Source organism: Acanthochromis polyacanthus, chromosome 1 (genome assembly GCF_021347895.1).
Source record: "Acanthochromis polyacanthus isolate Apoly-LR-REF ecotype Palm Island chromosome 1, KAUST_Apoly_ChrSc, whole genome shotgun sequence".
Taxonomy (NCBI): Eukaryota; Metazoa; Chordata; class Actinopteri; family Pomacentridae; genus Acanthochromis; species Acanthochromis polyacanthus.
This window is the reverse complement of record NC_067113.1, coordinates 18,915,156-18,935,270: the sequence shown is the minus strand read 5'-3', so window position 1 is coordinate 18,935,270 and position 20,115 is coordinate 18,915,156. Positions and strand designations below refer to the sequence as shown.

At 39.7% G+C, this 20,115-nt stretch overlaps 4 protein-coding genes across 4 annotated transcripts; 2 read left to right on the top strand and 2 right to left on the bottom strand.

Moving 5' to 3' along the window:
- Positions 1-135: 135 nt before the first annotated feature.
- On the top strand, positions 136-3,759 carry si:ch1073-416d2.4 (coiled-coil domain-containing protein 42 like-2). Its single transcript, XM_022189362.2, has 9 exons — positions 136-461; positions 564-609; positions 1,348-1,524; positions 1,658-1,815; positions 1,897-1,979; positions 2,095-2,267; positions 2,339-2,449; positions 2,528-2,644; positions 2,721-3,759. Exons 1-9 carry the CDS (start codon positions 136-138, stop codon positions 2,904-2,906), a joined length of 1,377 nt encoding a protein of 458 aa, XP_022045054.2. The 3' UTR covers positions 2,907-3,759.
- A 3,484-nt stretch (positions 3,760-7,243) lies between these two features.
- LOC110948000 (ubiquitin thioesterase OTUB2-like) lies at positions 7,244-9,144 on the top strand. The gene is made up of 5 exons (XM_022189366.2): positions 7,244-7,549; positions 7,639-7,757; positions 7,862-7,946; positions 8,433-8,624; positions 8,721-9,144. Exons 1-5 carry the CDS (start codon positions 7,469-7,471, stop codon positions 8,961-8,963), a joined length of 720 nt encoding a protein of 239 aa, XP_022045058.2. The 5' UTR covers positions 7,244-7,468; the 3' UTR covers positions 8,964-9,144.
- On the bottom strand, positions 8,997-17,127 carry ddx24 (DEAD (Asp-Glu-Ala-Asp) box helicase 24). Its single transcript, XM_022189361.2, has 9 exons — positions 16,347-17,127; positions 15,262-16,145; positions 14,744-15,172; positions 14,505-14,658; positions 11,048-11,560; positions 10,332-10,407; positions 9,768-9,956; positions 9,554-9,683; positions 8,997-9,466 (listed from the first exon to the last, which is right to left on the bottom strand). The coding sequence occupies exons 2-9, from the start codon at positions 16,139-16,141 to the stop codon at positions 9,186-9,188; spliced, it is 2,652 nt and encodes an 883-aa protein (XP_022045053.2). The 5' UTR covers positions 16,142-16,145; positions 16,347-17,127; the 3' UTR covers positions 8,997-9,185.
- A 141-nt stretch (positions 17,128-17,268) lies between these two features.
- Positions 17,269-20,043, bottom strand: serpina10b (serpin peptidase inhibitor, clade A (alpha-1 antiproteinase, antitrypsin), member 10b). Its single transcript, XM_022189363.2, has 5 exons — positions 19,958-20,043; positions 19,123-19,735; positions 18,758-19,031; positions 18,389-18,536; positions 17,269-18,298 (listed from the first exon to the last, which is right to left on the bottom strand). Exons 1-5 carry the CDS (start codon positions 19,997-19,999, stop codon positions 18,107-18,109), a joined length of 1,269 nt encoding a protein of 422 aa, XP_022045055.1. The 5' UTR covers positions 20,000-20,043; the 3' UTR covers positions 17,269-18,106.
- Between the last annotated feature and the right edge of the window lie 72 nt (positions 20,044-20,115).

Sequence of the window (20,115 nt, the reverse complement as noted above, 5' to 3'; positions counted from 1 at the left end):
TGGATTATTCCCCCCCAGTCTAGTCCTTGATTCCAGCCCTTAGAGTTCGGTTCTAGATTGGTAGGAATCAGGACAGAGTGAGTGCTCTTCGTTCTCTCCTCAGACCAACTCATTTCTATGCGTCTCATTCAGTCCATGGAGCAGAACCGCCTCCCCAGCTGTTGCCATGACAACAGCGAAACGATCCCGGCGCATTCCCCGCTGTCTGGCCCGCGGTTACCAGGCAACAGCTACACAAATCCAGGAAAACATCCGGAGGAGACCATCGATCGTCCCTCCGATCGGCCGAACGTGGAGCGAACTGCAGGACGAGTTTCCTCAGAACTCCTGGACGGTGCATCCACTGACACCATGACGACATGCTCACTTCCGGTGTTAGTAGACGGCAGCGGTTCTCGACCAAATGTCAAAGCGGAAAACGGAATAAGAAACGTTTTTGTAACACAGTCGGTGGACAACAGGTAGGACACCAGGCCTGCAAGTGTAATTGTACTTCTTTTAAATCCTGTCTTTAATTGTCCTGACTGAATTAAACTGTTACTGACAATAAGTTTCTTTTTTAGTCATAGAAAGGAAGAACATGTGAGCCAGACACCTGCAGCAACAGAGGTAGAGTAATGATGCCTGATAAAACATATGGATAGCTACAATTAGTTGTCAACTTGTGTGATTACAAGAAATACAGAAATATGTCTATTGTGTTGTCTTATTCCTTTCTATGGCCTTCTGTAGGTTTTAGCTTTCATTTATTTGTGTACTTTACTGTATTCAATGAAGACTTAATTGTATTCAAGGACATTTGTCTGTTTGTCTGTGTGCAATATTACTCAACAACGTAGTCATGAAGCTGGATGAAATTTTCAGGGAAGGTCAGAAATCACACAAGGACCACTTCACTAGATTTTGGCAGTGATGTGGCTTATAGTCTGGATCCATGGATTTGTTAAAGATTTCTGTATCATTGTGAAATAGCGGCATGGCGTCACTGTAACTATGACAACAAGTGAACACTACATCATACAAATTTCACATATATAAAACTTGCTTGCTTATTTTTGCGCTCTGGCTGAGTTTCAGTGTTTTCGCAACCAGAGAGGTAATCTTAAGGCTTCGGTATGAATCGGTTTTGATTTTTGAAGATATTTCACCTTCATACAAGTGGCCTCTTTATTTCTACCTGTTTGACAGGGAATCCAGGATGTATTATTGCCCCCAACTTTGTAACTGAAGAAGTCTCTTGAATGAGAGGTGAAATGCCTTCAAAAGCCTCAAAGAGAGGTCCAGTAGCTTTTTACTGAGGCTGAGAGTCTGCACAGATCTGAGAAGTTCTGTTTTTGTTATGTGCAGACTTCGAGCAGACTTCGAGAGGCAGGAGTGTACACTTTGCAAAAGAGCCTGGTTCTGAAGAAACAGGCCGAGTTGAGCGAAGTGGACAAGCGACTCGCACTCAAACGGCAAGAATTTAAGGAGAGTGTGGAGGCTCTGGCACAGAGAAGGTCTGAGCTGGAGGAGAAACAACAGCAGGCGAGTGGAGACCTTCTAAAATTACATGAATACAAGAATAAACAGGGAGTAATTGTCCGTCACTGATGTTTACATGACATCCATATGACACGGTCCTTATATGGTTGCCTTTTTTGGTTGTATTTTTGTCCAGACTAAAGAAAAAGTGATGAAATTTGAGAAGTTTGTGGCTGAAAATGAACTGAAACGACGTCGAATGCTGAAGACGTGTGAAGCAACACGGGAGCAGAACATTTTGAAAAAGAGAGAGATAGAAGATTTGACAGAACAACTGAAACACCTTAGAGTCAGGTGGGAAACTGAAACCAATGTGAAGATATTACTCATTCTGTCACATTTTTAACCTCAGCTTTCCTATATTTGAATTCACAGAAAGCAAGTATTAAAGGAGAGAATGACAAAATACAAAATCTATGAGGACTACTTGATGAAAACACTGGAAAACCTCCCAGGCAGTAAGTTAAAAAGTGACTTTTACCAACCTCTTGAATGAACATTTACATGAATCTGCTCTGTTTAGCCTATTGAGCAGTAGCTACAAGATGAACTAAACTGCACAATCCGTTTCAGATTACCTTGATAACGGGTCTGAATCTCTGGTTATGCCCATCATCCGCCGCCATGAGACTCTGTCCATCACCCACCAGGAGCTGCTGCAGCGTTTTGGCCGGATGGAGGAGCAGGTGGAGCAGGGCCACCGGCAGCTGCAGAACATGAAGCAGGAGCACAGCATAAAGAAGCTGGTCAGATATACACGTAGAGATGTTTGATTTCTTCAACTGACAGTGCCTGATTGACGATGCTGCTGTTCCAGATGGCCAGGAAAGAAGTGTCTGAACTCCAGAGTGAGTTAGAAACCCTGAAGGAGAAGAACAAGCAGACAGAGGTTAACTTAATGACGGAGCAGGGCCTATCCAGAGAGAAGGTAGGCATTACTTTAGGTAGGAATTTAAAAATGGAAGTGTTGAATAGAAATATAGCTACATGTGCCGTTATCTTTCAGACTGAGGAAGTGGGCAGATTACTTATGGCCGTCAACAACCTTGCAGAGCAGTGTTACATGCCGACATATGGACCACTGGAGAGCATGAATGTGTTGACAATGATGGACATGGTGAAGGTGATACACTGTGTTATCAGCATTCATTTTATTTGCTGCATAATTTTCCCAGATGTTGACTAACCGATTGTTGCAGGAGTGCATTCTGGACAAGGCGGACACTCACAGGAGAGTGAGGAGGCTGATGGAGTCAGGTTCTGCAATGGCAAGTACGACGGCTGTGACAGACAAAAGAGGAAGAGGATCTTTGAAAGGCATTGGAAGTAAAACACAAATCAAAAGTTCAAGCAAAGTCAGTAGGAAGAGCGAGGCATTTAGCTGATGTTGTGGTTTTAGTTGGTATCACAGTGTTGGCTCTGACAGTCATTTCACACGGCTGTGTCTTGACAGAGAAACGTTGATTTTTAGATTGATATGAATGTTGATTTGAAACAGCTGTGCAGCAAATATTGCACTTAACCCTCATGTTGTCCTGGGGGTCAAAATTGACCCATTTTAGTTTGAAAATGTGGAGAAAAAAATAATATTTTTACAATGAAACTTCTGATGTCCACATTTTCAACATTTTTGGGAGATCTTTGAACATTTTTGGTGGAAAAAAAGAAATGTAAAATGTTTCTTAAGAACATTCACCAAAAAATAGTTTTTTTTGGTGAATGTTCTTAAAGAAAATATTAAAAGTTTTACTGATATATATATATAATCACTTTAGATATTTGTTGGATTTTTTTGGAAGATTTTTACTCATTTTTCTAAAATAATTACAAGAATTGTCTTGCCAAATTTGGGGGATTTGTTTTAAAATAGAACTTTTAAGGAATTATTGAAATTTTCATCCTGAAGGTTTTCCAAATTTTCAGAACTTTGGGAATTTTTTTGCTGAATTTTCAGATTTTTTCAGACAAGGAAACAATATTTTTGGTGCCTGTAAATGAGGACAACAGGAGGGTTAAGATGTCAAATACAGACAGTGAACTGAATCCAAATGAGTAAGAGCTTTGCAAATGGTTATCACTGGAATCACTGTTTGATTTTAAAATAAAATGTTCACAATTAAATGATGTTATCAGAAAGTACTTATCAAGACCTAATATGCAAAGATATGCATGCAGTTTCCTCATGTATTCAAATTGTACATACAGCAATGAGAAACAGACAATAAATATTTGAAATGATGTGATGCTTCTTTCTTGTCTAAATTTCATTTAATAAATAAAGTAAATATAATTCCACAGAGAGAATCTGACTTTTCTGCTGACAGTCCTACATTTAGCACATAGCAAACTGTTGTCCCATTTACAAAGTTGCTGTTACACACCACTAACGCTGCTGATTCTGTTGTGTTCCATGTTGTCACACGCTGCCAGACAGGTTTTTCTACAGTTTTCTGCTGCAGACGGTGATTACTGGTTATATTGCAAAGCTATTAATCTGAGCAATGTGGTTTAAGAAGCAAAACACATTTTAAGAGGCTTCTTGAAGATTAAGTTGTAATCTGGGCTGACTGGCGGGTCCACATAGCTACAGCCTAATAGGAAGGACGCTCCAATGAACTGTCTTACCTCCCTGTCTTTACAGCAAATAGCCAATCTGCTACTCTTCATGCTTTTTAGTCTACATTTTATTAAACTTTTAATTCCACTATAATACTGTGTCAGTTACAATTTCCTACAACTTTGGTGACTCAGATTATAAATACCAAAATTATGGACATTTGATAAAATATAAAGCATTACTGTATGGTTAAAATAAACCATAATTAGATAAAGTAAAATGGTGCATGCGCAAAAGTATGGAAGACTTTTGCTGCCACATTAGAAAAACAAAATTTCATCAGTATGTTATATCATGAAGTTCATTGTTAGGAGATATTTTTCATGTTAAACCAAGATGTATTTATATTATAGTACCGTATTTTCACGACCAAAAGGCGCACTGTACCAAAAGGCGCAGTCTCAGTTATGTGTGCCATTACTGTATTTAACACACACATAAGGCGCACCTGATTATATGGCGAGGGTTTTATATACAATCCACGCCCACACTTCCCCCTTTAACGTTCTCATGGTGTCCTCTACTACGTCGGCCTTACAACAACACACACAAGCATACAAGTGTGCGTATTTAAAAATAGAGCGGGAGTAAAACTGAGTTTGGTATTCACATTTTTTTTTACCGGTAATCGTCATCAATCAAACCCATGGAAGTCCTCATCCTCTGTTTCTGAATTGAACAGCTGCGCTAAACCTCCATCAAACATGCCAGGTTCACTTTCTTCACTGTCAGAGTCACTTTCCGTGCCGTGCGGCGCCTCGGAAATGATGCCGGCTTTTGCGAAAGCTCGAACAACAGTGCCAGCAGACACGTTAGCCCAAGCATTTACAATCCATTCGCAAATTGTGGCGTAACTCGCCCGGCGCTGCCTTCCACTCTTAGTGAAACTGTGGTCTCCATCGGTTATCCATCGCTCCCACGCCGCTCACAGCCTTACTTTGAACGGCCGGTTCACACCGATGTCCAGCGGTTGGAGTTCCTTTGTCAGGCCTCCCGGAATGACAGCAAGCTCAGAGTTCATTTGCTTCACTTGTTTTTTCACATCGGCTGTGAGATGGGCACGCATAGAGTCACAGATCAACAGCGATGGTGATGCGTGGAAAAAACCACCTGGTCTACGTCCGCCTTACAACAACAACAACACACACAGGACGCACTGCACCATAGGGCGCGCCGCACAATTTGAAGAAAATCTAAGACTTTTATGTGCGCCTTATAGTCGTGAAAATACGGTAAATTATTTTCATGTTCTTAGGCGACAACATACACACTTACCATGGTTTAAGAATAAACTTTGAATGCTTTAACAGTATACCATTTATCTCGCTATAACATAGCCAAAACTGAAGACAATTGATCACTGGCCTAATTTCATTCAGTCTTACTTCAAACTTCTTCCTAATTCAAATACGTAACAACCCAGTTTTTAAGTTATAACATGAATCTTTTCACGTTATAACAGAATAATGTACAGTCATTAACAAGAAAATGTTCCTTTTATAACATGGAAATCTTCATGTCAAAATAATATAAAAATATCTTATTATAATATGAATGTATCTTCACTTTAAGAAATAAATCAGCAAAATGGCTGAAAAGTGCTGGCAGCTCATTACTTTGTCCTGTCCTCAAAAAGTGACACTTTGTGCTAATCGGCATTGTGTGTGTAGTAAAAACAACAACAATAAAAGGAAACTTTTTTTGTATTTAATGGAGACTGTATACACACTACCAGTCAAAAGTTTGGACACACTTTCTCATTCACTGGTTTTTATTTAAGCATGTTCTACGTTGTAGATTACTACTGAAGATGTCAAAAATATAAAAGAATGCATATGAAATTATGTTGTAAACAAAAAAGTGTTAATCTTCAGTATTAATCTACAACGTAGAAAATAAAACAAATAAATACCAAGCATTGAACGAGGTGTGTCCATATAAAAATATATCCGTAAATAAAAATTAGAACTATCCTTTATTAAAAATACTGTACTACAGTAAAAAAAATTATAAGTTTTCCATAAATCAACAGTGTACCAACAGTAAAAGACAAGCCATTTTCTCCTATTTTATGGTATACAGTATAAAAATACTAAATGTTAAATAAATCCATAAAATACCATAAAATATATTGGTCACTTCTTAACTGAACTTTGGTTTGTAATTTAAAAAAAACACAATTTTTTTTAAAAATAATTTGTTTTTCAAAGAATGTATACATACAGCAATAAAAACTGAACTTCTGTTAGCTGATGATTGTCCTACTGTTACTATTTTAAAAATTCCAAATCTTCTGAGATAAAAACTTATTTACCCATGCCTGTCTTAAACTTTTTGAAACACTGAATCACAGTAAAAGGGGAATATTCTCTCATCTTGAAACCATTCCAGATTTTCTAATTTATTGCATTGTCTTTCTAATACAAGCATCCCAACAGAGACCTTACATCCACTGATAATATTGCAGTTTGAAAATATAAATTAATTGAATTACACCCATGAGTTTTGTCCTATGAAACTTCCATACAAGTGTAATTTCACAGGTATGTTTTGGTATAAGGATAACATTTTTTTTTAAATGTTATACCTGATACTAATGTGTGTTTGGCTGCCATGCATATGTGAACACAGGTTAGAAATTCTTAAGTAGATTATTTGAATAGTTTAAATAACGTTATATTTACCTGATAATACTTAAGGACTTTTACACAAGTAGTTAACCACGCCTGACGTGTACGTCAGCGGGGTTACTGCATTCGCTTCGGTATCTGGCTGGCTGGGTAAGTATGTATGTCCGTTCAGATATCTCTGCAAGTGCTGAAGTCAGGAAAATCAAACTTGGCACTGAAGATCGGTCTAAGGTCCCCTGCTCAGTTGTGGAGTTAGATGTCAGCAGATCAAGGTCAAGGTCACAGGGGTCACTTAGCACATTTCTTGCATATTGCATCATTTGTATAGGAAGGGATATAGGTAGGATGATCAAAATTGATACAGAGTGTCATGCATGGGCGTGGTTCTGCCATCTACTGAGGGCTTGTCTAGTTTGTAGTTTTTAGTAGTTTCCCCTTGGTATTCCAGGCAGTTTGTCCTGCAGTAAAAACACGGTACTGTCCCTTTAACAGAAACACGTGGTTTCCGCAAACATCCGGGTTTCAGAAAAGTGGAAACAAAAATTGCAACAATGTTTTGACGCACAGCTCCTTTGACGCACGTCTTTGCCAAACTTCTACTTTTGTCACCGTGTCCATGTTGTTGAAATGTGAAGGTTTGTGCTGCGGTCAGTGAAGCTGCGGTTTGTTCTCTGACAGTGAAGCTGTTTATTATCCACAGATGGAGGAGGGCAGCCTGGTTTCAGACTCAGAGGACATCTCTACGCTGTTCTCTGCGCAAACGCCGAGTGCCAAACACAAAGTAGGCTCTTAAACAGGATGGAAACTTCTGCAGGTGGTCACAGTCAGCTGGTGAGCCGCATGTTAACCAGACTAATTGTCTTTTGTTAGGATTTAAGCTGCCAGTTCTCTGCCGTGAGAAAAGTGCGCGGAGACGGGAACTGTTTCTACAGAGCTTTCTGCTTCGCACACTTGGAGTCAGTCCTGCACAATGCCAGAGCTCTGCAGAGGTCAGTTATCGTCATTACTGAACGAAATTCTCCCACAATGGAGGGATGTGTTTTACATTAAGCAGGGGAATAAGAGAATCTTGTCTTACTGGTTTCAAATTCAGATTCAAGGACAAGATCATCCATAGCAGCAAAGTTTTGACTTCTGCAGGATTTGATGAGAATTCCTTCAAGCACCACCTAAACACAGTAAATAATGCACTCATTTAAAACACCATTTATTTCAGTGTGCAAGTAAGTAATCCAGGTAGGTCTTCTGCATATTGTGGGGTGTATTGTATTAAAATAATAGGATGAAGTTTTTCCCATGAATTTCTAATTCATTTGTAGAAGTCAGGATCTGGAATCAGACACATTACAGTCCAATTTAAAACAATAGCTCATTAAAGTGACACAAAAACTTACCATTCCAGTATAAGCAGTTACTTGCTGTAACATTTAATTACATTTTCATTCACATTTTGAAAGAAAAGCGAATATCACTACCCATAAATTCTATACAAAGTGAACAAAAATGTAACTCTAAATGTGAATTAAACCTTGAAGGATGCACTAAGCTAAAAATCCAAACACCTCCCGTGATCTCACACCACATCAGGTAATGACTTACTTGGAAGAAGCACTAAAACTCCAAATCAATTGAAAAAGAGCCAAACAGTTTGTCTCCTCCTGAAGGTTGTGAACGTGGTGGAGCAGTGCCAGGCTGAGCAGCAGGAGGACACGCTGCTCCGGCTCTTCAACGAACCCATGACCTCTGACGGCCTGGTTCAGTATCTCAGGCTGCTCACCTCGGCCCACCTGCAGAACCACGCAGACTTTTTCTGCAGCTTCGTGGAGGCGCCTGATGTACACGTCTACTGTCGCCAAGTTAGTGACAAAGTGTTGCTGCCACCTAGTGAACGAATAGAAGTGGACAACTGAAGAAAATAGAAGTGTTGGACAAAATCTTTGCTCTTTTTTCAGGAAGTGGAGGCCATGGCGATGGAGTGTGACCATGTGGACATCTTGGCCCTGACACAAGCCCTGGACATTTGCATCCACATCGTCTCCATGGAGGGTGACGAACAGCAGCTGGCTCACCACATCATTCCAGAGGGAGCCGAGCCATCCCTGTACCTCCTCTACCAAACGTCACATTATAACATTCTCTACCCACGGCCTCAGCTCTCACCAGCGGTCCACTGGGACCCAACTCAGGAAAACTGACTTTAGTTGAATAAATTGCAACTGGGCTTTGAGAAAGTTATGAAAAGAGATTTTTATAAAATCTTGCAGTTACAGCGATGCAACAACATCTGCAGAAACAATTATTGCACAGTGTGCATTAAGTATTTAAAGCAATGAAAAAGATTTCTGTTTTTAACATGAATTAAATGATATAAATCCAGTCAAAGATGGCCTTATTCAATGCACATTTCCATAAGCATCTTACTCCTGCTGCTTCTTTTTCTTCCTCTGCCTCTGTGTTTTCTGCTGTGATGGAACACTTTTCTTTAAATCCTGTGTTTTCTGGATTGAAACTCTGGTTAGGGCACTTTCTTTCCTTGCCAGAGGCATGTCTGGCAGGGGGAGTTTTCCCAGTTGAGTGGGGTACTTGGTCTTAATCACATTCTTGAATATAGGCTGAGAGATCAAATGCTTCAAATGCTTTTTCATCCCTTTTACCATCTTCTGCTGCTCCCTGTCAGCATCCTCATCCCTTGTGTTGCCTGTGGACATAAATGGCTTTTCAGGTATTCACTTTCAAAGTTGCAAAATATTTTATTTTGCTCATGGGATGGTTACGTTGGTCTTACCAAGTAAAAGATCGTCATCCAGGTCCACCTCCAGAGCCTCTGCTGCTTGTTTGAACCAGGAGTTGTGCTGCTTCTCCCTGCTGTTGTGATACTCAAAGTTTTCTATCTTTCTGGCCAAGTTTACTCGCTCCTGTGGACAGACACATTCAGCTGTAAAACATGAAATATAAACTAAAGTCACATTAAGGGAGGACCTGACGCTGGTGGATCTCACCTTGATGGCGTCCATGCATTTGGTCTCTATGGGGAACATGGGGAGCTCCTCGTCCTTTCCAAGAGTCTTGTAGATCTTTTTGAAGTTCATCATGTCATCTGGACCTATTAGCAGCAAACTGAGACCTTCTTTTGTGGCTCTTGCTGTTCTACCGCTTCGATGGACGTAAGTCTCAGATGTTCTTGGAACCTGGTGTCCACCAATAACATTATTAGGCTTTATTACATCAGGTACAAAGTGCAGGAAGGCTGTTTTTACAGACAAGATGCAGTAGAGCAACTAAAACGGCTTCTATTGCACTTCTACATTAAACCGCTAAGCAGGTGTATTCTTTAAAAGTGTGTGTTGTGCATATTCGCTAATTTCAGAATGAAGCATGTGAGTTGTTGACTAGATTTCATTTGACAGTTGTAAAACATCGCCTGCACCATGTCTCAGGGTTGTGTGTTGGTAAGTCTTGATTAGCTGAAAGCCTCTTCTTCACTTTAGAATGTTTTTGTGCGTTTGGAACACAGCTTACCAAATGTGATTGCAGTTGAAGACAGTAAAATCTGTGAGGTTTACCTGGTAGTGAATAACATGTTGAACATTGGGGATGTCCAGGCCTCTTGCTGCCACATCAGTAGTCAGAAGAACGCAACTGTGAATGAAAATGTGAAATTCCAGTGTTTGTTCAGTAAAGCAACATTAACAGTGATCAACATTTGACATTGAATTATTACATTTTTGAAAAAAGTGTTTTGCTTATTAAGACACTGAGGTCACATGACAAAGTTTCATGAAAGAATTGATCAATCTTAAGTCTTCTTTTTGTAAAATGCGCACATAAATGTGAATATAATGTTCATACGACAATGTGAAGAAAAATCTAAGGTTAAAGTTCGTTCCAATAAAACCATTTCAGCACGTTAAATGTTTGCAGTTTACACATTATAAAACTTACACTAAACTAGACAAGTCCCACTTTTTAAATTTGGTTTTTAAACAGGTGATCTTGTCAATATGGAAGCAGCACAGCACATGTACAGACATGATAAGTTCATTCAGGTAATTTCTCCAAAAAAGAAAAAAAATCCTTGCAGTTATTGCAAAACATAGCAAATCACATATTCTTAACATATCATGCAAAAACTACCCCTGGGAAACAAAATCCAGGCGTCTCTTGTGCAGACCAGATAAAACCCTGAAGCCCTTAGTTGCAGTAAACAAGTTTTATATTTCATCACAGGCACACAGTCACTGGAAAAAGTTTTGCTCCTGCAAATGTGTGCAACACTCACCTCTCTCTCTCAGCAAACCTCTCCAGGTTTTTGAGGCGTTGTTTCTGGTGCATGTTGGCATGTAGAGGCAGTGGAGTAATGTCCAGGATAACCAGCAGGGTGTTCAGTCTCTTGATACAGTCGATGCTGTTGGCAAACACCATGGTGCGCCCAGGATACTGGAGCAAGAAGTAATAGAGGTAGAAGTCCTTCTCATCCTTCTGACAGTGGATCTGTGTCTCAGTCAGAGTCTCCACGGTTGCCTCCTTTCTGGTGAGGTCGATGACTTTGGGTTTGGATTTAATTCCCACCTTCTCCATGAGGATTTCCAGCTTGCTCCTCTTATCCAGCGTTTTCTTCTTCTTCTGAAGGAGGCGGGCGGGCAGGCTGTGAGCCATCGTCAGGGTGGCAGAGAACACAAACGTTTGCCTCGTGGGATTGAAGTGTGTGGTGCTGAGCATCTCCAGCAGACTCTCCAGCTCCGCAAAGTGGCCTCTTTCTACCATGCGATCAGCTTCATCAATGACCAGGCACCTGTATTATAACAACCACGAGTAGTAAGAGAAGATAAGAAAAAAACAACAAAAAAGCCTCTTGCAAAGATCTGTAGCAGAGAAATTAATACTCCTGATCCAGCAACATTTCTCTAGCCTCTTTCCAACTGTTTAAAAGAAGACATACCAGGTGTTTGAAAAACATTCTACAGCTGCCAAGTACAGTTTCTATTCAGGCTCAGCTAAATTTTGGAAGGCAGTCGAATTACATGAAAAACACGTCGTCACTTGAGTTTCTGTTAAGTTTTCAGCAAACACTTTCTTGTTGGCATTTTGTTTAATAATGACTGCACAGTGATCCCTCCTGTAAACAACAATAATGTGCTTGCGGTAAAAAAACAGTCTTTCTTCTCCTGTAGTGTTGGATTTACAGTGAAGCCCTACAGGCCTTAAATGATAGAAAATCAATGGAGTGAAGGAAATCATTTTCTCTTAAGTTCTCTACACCTATGGTTACAAGCCATGTTTGATAGGGCAGATAGTCAATCTTTCAATAACGTTATCCAACTATCCCCCTGAAATTGGAACTTGGCAGTCTAAGGCACACCTGTGCACTAATCATGGTGTCTAATCAGCATCTTGATATGGCACACCTGTGAGGTGGGACGGATTATCTCAGCAAAGGAGAAGTGCTCACTATCACAGATTTAGACAGATTTGTGAACAATGTTTGAGAGAAATGGTGATATTGTGTATGTGGAAAACGTTTTAGATCTTTGAGTTCATCTCATAAAAAATGGGAGCAAAAACAAAAGTGTTGTGTTTATATTTTTGAGTGTAAAATCAAAACTGCTGTTCTGTTACGTTTTCTTTCTCAGTGTCATTGTGAACAGAAAAAAAAACATTCACGAAAATCTGTTAACCTTTCAAGAACTGAAAAAAATATGCTCTTTGTCAAAATATGAGGAATAAATAAAGATTTGTGCAATTTCCTATTTGTTATTATATTGCTTTAAAGACCAGAAAGGGAGAGTGAGAGAGAACGCCAGGGCAAAGACATTTTTTTTTGCATTTGAATGTAGAAGTTAACTTTTAAACGCATAACACAAAAAATCTGAACAAAGAAATTTTTTGAAAACAATTAATGTGGTATCTAATAATTTTCAAATTTCCAATTTGCACAGAAAATTGCTAATTATATACCTGTATCTGACTCTAACGGCAACTGACAAACTCACCCTAGACATGAGTTAAAAACAACAACTGTGCTGTAAATTCTGTGATATTTCCATGTAAAATGATCCCTCAAAGAGAAAGCCAAAAGTGAGGAAAAAGTCCTGGGGCCTCATTTATAAAACATTGCATAGGATCCATACTAAAGTTTGCGTACGCCAATAATACGAAAAGGGCGTATGCCCCTCGCCCCTGATTTATAAAACTGTGCGTAAGCACAGCTGCATGCAATTTCTTGATAAATCAGACACCAGCTGGAAGATTGCACAGGTGGATCCACCTCACATTCCGCCCACAACACACTCACATTTTACCATGAATGGTCAATGCAAAGTAACTCATGAATGTATCTGTATATAAATAAGCTGCTGATCCACGGCATTTCACGCAGCGCCGGCCAGCAGTCTTCACTGCTGTGTGTCAGGATGAATGAATCATGTGTTGACCCAGGCCACCCTGCCACTAAATTTGTTATGATCATGTCCGATGTACAAATAATTTGCACACTGATTGAATGTGCATTTTTTCGGTTCACATAGAGAAATTCCTTTTCACTCGGGAGTTGTGGTGTGAAGCATGTGTGCCTGCGTGCCTGTACAGGGCTGATTAATGGTTGGACGCTCATCCCATTCGGCCGCATATGGATAAATAAACAAAATTCTTTACTTTTTTTTTGCCTTTTTACTGTGACAGTTGCAGTGAAGAGTGACAGGAAATGGGGAGAAGAGTAGGGGGAAGACATGCATAAAAGTGCCGCGAGCAGGGAATCGAACCCGAGCCACTGCGTCGGAGACCACCCCTACAAATGGATGAGCCATACAGGCGCCGGGTGATCAGTAAACAAAATTATTTAATAAAGATCACCGCACCGGCCCCAGATACCGGCCCTTCGGTCAAACGACCGAATGAAATAACGTTCAATCCGCTCCTGTTAATATATGAACATAGTTCTGCAAATACAGTCGTCAGCCGAATGGCGCACTATAGGAACATCTACAACAATGAGGGTTTATGATTATCAGGCTCTACAAGTCTAATATGTGATAACAATAAAGGTTTGAGATCAATCTGGTTTCAATTCGCCACTTCATCCTCCGGCACTGCCGTTCCCTCTGTCTCCAAAATGTGCTTAAGCAAGCATCAAAGTTGGCGCATTCTCACGCCAAGTTTTTTTTAGAAATCACAACGAACACAGCATACGCCACTTTCTACGCAAAGTTTGTGATTTATGCCCTGTTTTGTGCGTAAAGAAGCATCAAGAATCAAGGTTGGTGCACCGGTGCACACATTCTCACGCCAAGTTTGTTTTTATAAATCACAACCTTTGCGTAGAAAGTGGCGTACGCCACTTTCTAGCCCTGTTTTGTGCGTACGCAAGCTTTATAAATGAGGCCCCTGGTGTCTCACACTCATTTACATCTTGGTTGCTCCATGCTGCCAAGCATAGACACAGTCTTTTATCCTAAAAGACAGCAGCTCAACTGCTTTTAAAGCCACAGAAAATTAACCAATTTGCCATTTTTGAGTTTGAAATTTGAAAGACACACCAGGTCACGAGACTTCTATAAATTTGCTGAAAAGGAGCACAATATGGTAACCTTAAATTTAATTGCACCACAAATTATACCCTGTAAAGTAACCCTGTGGCTGAATTAATGCATATCACAGCCATATCATAATTTAACTTGTGAAAAATATTATTCACACTGAGGCACATGACATTATTAAACCAGGTTTGATCTGGAACGTACCTGAGCTGCCTGAGGTTGAGTAGATGTGGATGTCTTTCTTTGATTAGGTCCCACAAACGGCCTGGCGTGGCAATAACGATCTCTGGCCTTCGCTTTAGCATCCGTCTCTGCTTCTGCTGTGCCATTCCACCCACCACTATGGCTGTTTTGATGTCTGCACAACAGGAACACCATGAATATCTAGACACACATAATGCTATTTAGATAAGACCCCTATCAGTTGATTTACCAAGACTTACCAGTGAATTTAGCCACAGCATCAATATGGTGTTTGACCTGAACAGCCAGCTCCCTGGTGGGAGTGAGGACCAGACCGAGAAGTGGCTGATTCTGACCGCCAGCAGGTTTTTCATCAGAATTAAACTCTGCATTTTTAGTTAGTGGAACACAACCTTGAAGATCATCCTCAGCTGTTTCTTCAACGGCACTGCCATCTTTATCTGAGTCTTCTTTAATCTCATCTTCAGCGCCTTCATCCTCTTCTTCTGAAGCCTCCACGTTGTCCTCCTGGTCCTCTTCTGCTGTGGCCTCATCTACATCTGGTAAATACAAACTCGCCACCTTTGCAGGTGGTTCAGTGTTTTCATCAACTGTTTGTTCTGGGCTACTCTTCCACTCCAGGATGGTGTGGATCATAGGAATACCAAAGGCCAGTGTCTTCCCACTTCCTGTAATTACAGTAACCACATTAGTTTTTGTAAAGAATTTGGTGGCAGAGTGATATTAAATGAAACGAGTGACATGCACTTTATGTTACCTGTCTCAGCTGCTCCCAGTATGTCCATGCGATCCCTGATAGCTGGGGGTAAAGCCAGGGCTTGAATCGGTGTGGGCGAACCAAATCCAAGGCTGCTCAGGGCATTTAGCACAGGAGAGGGAACAAACAGGTCCTTCCATGCCCTCACATCAGTGTTTTTGTCTTCAGAACCAGAAAGGGCTGCATTTGTCCAGTTCTTTGCCTGCTTTTTAGGGGGCTTTGTCACTTTTTCTTTACTGGATTTCTCTTTTTCTAGTGGCTGAAGATCTGATGGAGATTCCTGGTTCGGTTGTTCTTCTTGGACTGTATCTTGTGCTTTCTGCTGCCTGGATTTCTTCTTCTTCTTCTTTTTGTTGCTTTTCTTTGCAGTCTTTGATTGTGCATTTTGTTCAGAGATAGCGGCTGAATCTTTTGCATCGTCTTCATCTGCTACCTCATCCTGTCCTCCCTCCTCAGTAACAGCTTTATCTGTCTGTGTCACATCTTCTGCAGAAGCACTATCTGATTGGACTGATTCCTTTGCGGTCTTATTTTTCCTCTTCTTCTTCTTGGCTTTTTTCTTGGCTGGTTCAGTTGTGTTCTCCCCCTCTTGGCTCTCTCCAGCCTCCTCGCCCTCGCTTGCTTTTCGCTTCTTTTCTTGTTTCTTCTTTTCTCTTTTTAATTCTTTCGTTGCTTTGGCTGCAGCCTTTTCACTGTCTACCAGACGGTAATGTGTCAGCTCTTCAAAACACACCAGACCCTCTAAACCTTCCTCGGCGAACACACTGGGATCAAGCTCAACAGCTTTCCATTTGCCTTTCACATCGATGCTCCGTTTGGCTGGTTTCTTTAGCCCAGCAGACAGACGCTTGTTCTTCGGGTTTATCTTCTTTACCTTCATTTTCCTACAGTTTGGTGTAAATGATCAGAGTTGGGAGGTATGGTCAGCTCTCATCCACTGGATAGCAGCGCGTGTGTATCTTACCACTCAGTGAGCTAACAACTTTTTTTATTATCTATTATAAAAAGTTGCTCATAAAACATTAAAGCCCGTCAGCTTCATAAATCACAAAAAGACGTATAAACAATGAAAACAAACATCTTACCTTGACTTGGTGTTGATCCTTAACGCGTTAAAATATCATTACATTTGATGACAACCACGCACGACACGAGGGCGCCGCCATGACACATTTGATCACATGGGTTGAAAAACTTTATTTGTCGACCATTGACAACAGTACAATTCACACATTAATTTCCATACATTTCATTGATATTTGAAACGTTTTGTCGGTATTTCCTCACAAATATGTTTTATCTGTTTTAGCAAAAGCAATTTTGTTACTGTAGTAATATAATGATAGCACTATTTCTTAATACTGATTAAGAGTTGCTATTTTTATTACTCTTACTATGTTTAACGTCCCATGTTGTGTCAGTCACTTGTAGAGCACTTTGAATTCCTTTTGATATCTTTGAAAGATGGTTTAAAAAATAAAGTTTATTGAATTTATCCCTCTTCTTCGACTCTTGCAATGATAGATACTGATAAACAGTTCAAGAATAGTTATGAGTCCCAATATATTATAATATGTACAAATGGGTGTTATATTTGTATATATTATCATGGGATTAAAAACTTAATAATTAAATTAATCAGGTAAATTTGTATTTTATATAGCATTGTATAATTTTAACCGCAATGTTTAAATCAATTGGGTACATTTACATTGTTAATTATATTGGTATCTTAATAATACATTTATTCATTTAAATAAATATTTACTATACTATTGTACGGTTCTACTCTTAATAATTACATTAGTCAAGTAAATTGGCATAAATGGTAAAATGTAGGGTCTTAACCTTAATATATACAGTAAGATAAATTAGTAACTTTTCTAATATTCTTGTGAGTCTGAACTTTAACATTTTGTCAGGTATCCTTGTAACGTCAGTTTGATTTCTCTAATGGGAAGCAATTTTGCTCATGTAAATGTTCAAAATAAATGACAGAGCCGTGACTTGATTATAAAGGTTAACATTGCTTTTATTATTTTACTTTTATTTATTAATGTTGACATATTGCAGCATTCTATTTGAAGCCATTTTGTTTGCTCTTTATCTGAATTATTGTTTTGTATTCTGCTGGGGATCCTGCTTCTGCTTTGCCTTTCAAAGCATTTTGTATAAGATTGTTTGTAAAGCTGGTACATAAATACATGTTTCTGTCATTATTGCTTTCTTATAAGCCAAAAGCAAATGTTTTTAAGTCATCCTCATGTGATTGTGAATGAATCATTCATAAAGAATTTTAGAATTAACAGTCGTGTCTGTACAGATAAATCCTGATAAACAGTTCAAGAAGAGGTGAAGTGATTCATTTGAAGGCTCTATCAGATAAACTAGAGCTAAAAAAACAAAACCCATAAACATAAATGCCAGACAGACAGATTGTTTGTGGCTCATCTATTGACAAGATTAAGCGATTTGTTAACAGTTATTACAGCCAGTAGTTACAACTTACAAGGTGCTGATGTATTTATTTGACAGATGCAGTAACAGCAAGTTTTCCATTAATTTATTAATTGAAAGTTCTCTGGTTGTCTCATTTATATAACCAGCACATTTTTCATTTAGTATAGGTTTTAGGATTATCATTATGTATTTGAGGGTGAAATTATGGAGATGTATGTAAAGTCTTTATTAACATTCATCACTTATAGCTTGTATTTTACAGCAGAGGCTAGAAAAAGCATTTCAAGCCAATTTTAGACTTGAAAAATGCACCAAATTAGACTTGTCAAAGCCTGAGTGAACACAAAAATCAAGCGCAAGAGCTCAAACAATGCAGCGGTGGTGATTACTTCTTTGTGGGGTCAATCACCCTGCCCATGAACAGCAGGCAGTTTGTATCTTCATGGTATATGAAGAAGAAGAATGGCCTGTCGACAGTGAAGCGCCTCGGTAGGGAGTAGGGAATAATGCCGATTGTTGTGGCAGCTGCTGCAGTTGTCCCTGTCTCATCCACCTCAATCACAGCCTTGTGCAGCACCTGTGATTTTACAGCAGATACAATAGTCATCATTTGTACACTGCAGAATGTGCATGTATGTTTTTCAGTGTGGTGAAAGTAAACACTAACCTCTGACACTTTGAGGCCTCCGTCCTTACTGAGCCTGGTCAGATTGGCTGAAACACTAAAGATGCTGCTCATGCCCATGTCTGGTAGAATCTTGTGGAGGGAATACGACTGCTCCATCTTGAATTTAGGCATGTTGACTTCCAGTTTGCTATGAAAAAGACAGAATTCAACATGCTGAACTGACTGATGTGTCACCTGCTGTAGGTGTTTAGTTGATGTACAATGTGACCACAATCTTTTCACAGCAGCTCTCCACAGAAAATGTCACAACATTAGCTAAAACACAACAGATTATGGACAACAAAACAGTAGAAAATCTGTAAAGACACACGTTACATTTTTCTAAGCTATGGATTTCTATGCGCTTACATTTTTCGCAGCTTTTTAATCCAATTCTGGAACTTCTGAGCACTGATCTCTTCATCAATTACAGTGTAGTCCGTTCTTTCGTTGGGTAGCAGGACAAGCATGGAAATACCTTCCCGATATGGCAGCTTTAGCACTCTGGCACGGAGAGGAGGATCTTCCATCGTGTAGAACTTGTCTTCCTTAAACATCATCGGCACTTGCACAATATTATAGTTGTCAATGTAGAAGGGGGCATTTTCAGTCAGACTGGGGTTAAAAGGCATCTGCCAGGCTCCTGTGGTTAAAACAACACTCTTAGATTAGTCATTAAACCTATAAGTGAAAGGCAAATATAGATGAAACTATGTAAGAGTGATGAAGCTTACCCTGGAAGAAAATTGTGTTGACTAACAAAAGCTGGATCGCTTCATTTAGGTTAGAAATCATCTCTGTAACTTTACCCTCAGTCTTGTTCTTGATGTATTCGTTAATAAAAATGATGGTCCTTTCTATGTCAGCAAAGTCTACAGCTTTGATGTCCGCATCAAAAAACTTCCTCAGTTGGTCTTCAAACGTCTTCTCGACCTCAAAATGTTGCCGCATAAAGAGGGCCATGCCTTGGTCCAGTTTCAGCGATCCGTTCTGTGTGATGTTCTCATGAAGCAGCTGAAAGAGCTTAGGGATAAGTTCTGGCTGCTCGTCTGTCTCCAGCTGCTCCAGGTTGAGTCCCTTCAGGATTTCCTCGTGCGTGACACCGTCAGAAGCCATCAAAAGTGAAGCGAAACTGGTGGAGATGCTCAGTGGTGAGAAGAAGATGTTCTTGTCGTGGTAACTGGATATTTTTCTGTAAAGGTTAATGGCAAAGTCCATATTTTTGAGAGAGAGATCTGAGATGGTGGCGTTTGGAAGTTGTGCTTGGTGGACAGGAGCGAGGAAGCACAAGTAGCTTAGGATGAAAATGAAGGCCATCTTCAGTTTGGGCATCGCAGTAATCCGAGTCTGGAAAGATTTGTGCGCACAACCAGAAACACAAAGATGTTAAAAAGTACAACAGAGCAGTAACAAAATAAGTAATTCATCTATCAAAAATATAAGATTACTCTCTCCCTGTTAAATAACCTTTCTCCATTAAAGTCACAATCGAAAACATTGCAATAAATTCAGTTTTAATTGTTAGCTGTCACTTTAATATCCTTCTGTAAGTCTAACTGTCACACGTACCTTTTCAGCTTGGGCAAGATTGTGTCTGAAAAATCTACACATCTGTTATTTGGGGAAACAAAGTGCAAGTGTGCTCTGAGAGTTATACATTAACCACAACAGACAAATTGAGTCATGACTGTTTTTTGAACATTTCGGGCCTCTTTTTCCAGAGGTGA

What these genes read in the sequence shown, in the direction of transcription:
- si:ch1073-416d2.4 (XM_022189362.2), top strand. Translation starts at nt 136, where the DNA reads ATGGAGCAGAACCGCCTCCCCAGCTGTTGCCATGACAACAGCGAAACG. An exon ending in ACACAGTCGGTGGACAACAG is followed by an intron (nt 462 to 563) that starts GTAGGACACCAG and finishes TTTCTTTTTTAG; the next exon opens with TCATAGAAAGGAAGAACATG. An exon ending in AGGGCCTATCCAGAGAGAAG is followed by an intron (nt 2,450 to 2,527) that starts GTAGGCATTACT and finishes GTTATCTTTCAG; the next exon opens with ACTGAGGAAGTGGGCAGATT.
- LOC110948000 (XM_022189366.2), top strand. Translation starts at nt 7,469, where the DNA reads ATGGAGGAGGGCAGCCTGGTTTCAGACTCAGAGGACATCTCTACGCTG. An exon ending in CGCCGAGTGCCAAACACAAA is followed by an intron (nt 7,550 to 7,638) that starts GTAGGCTCTTAA and finishes GTCTTTTGTTAG; the next exon opens with GATTTAAGCTGCCAGTTCTC. An exon ending in AATGCCAGAGCTCTGCAGAG is followed by an intron (nt 7,758 to 7,861) that starts GTCAGTTATCGT and finishes TTTCAAATTCAG; the next exon opens with ATTCAAGGACAAGATCATCC.
- serpina10b (XM_022189363.2), bottom strand. Translation starts at nt 19,999, where the DNA reads ATGTGTAGATTTTTCAGACACAATCTTGCCCAAGCTGAAAAG. An exon ending in ATCTTGCCCAAGCTGAAAAG is followed by an intron (nt 19,736 to 19,957) that starts GTACGTGTGACA and finishes AAATCTTTCCAG; the next exon opens with ACTCGGATTACTGCGATGCC. An exon ending in ATTAAAAAGCTGCGAAAAAT is followed by an intron (nt 18,537 to 18,757) that starts GTAAGCGCATAG and finishes TCTTTTTCATAG; the next exon opens with CAAACTGGAAGTCAACATGC.
- ddx24 (XM_022189361.2), bottom strand. Translation starts at nt 16,141, where the DNA reads ATGAAGGTAAAGAAGATAAACCCGAAGAACAAGCGTCTGTCTGCTGGG. An exon ending in AATGCATGGACGCCATCAAG is followed by an intron (nt 9,684 to 9,767) that starts GTGAGATCCACC and finishes GTCTGTCCACAG; the next exon opens with GAGCGAGTAAACTTGGCCAG. An exon ending in GGATGACGATCTTTTACTTG is followed by an intron (nt 9,467 to 9,553) that starts GTAAGACCAACG and finishes TTATGTCCACAG; the next exon opens with GCAACACAAGGGATGAGGAT.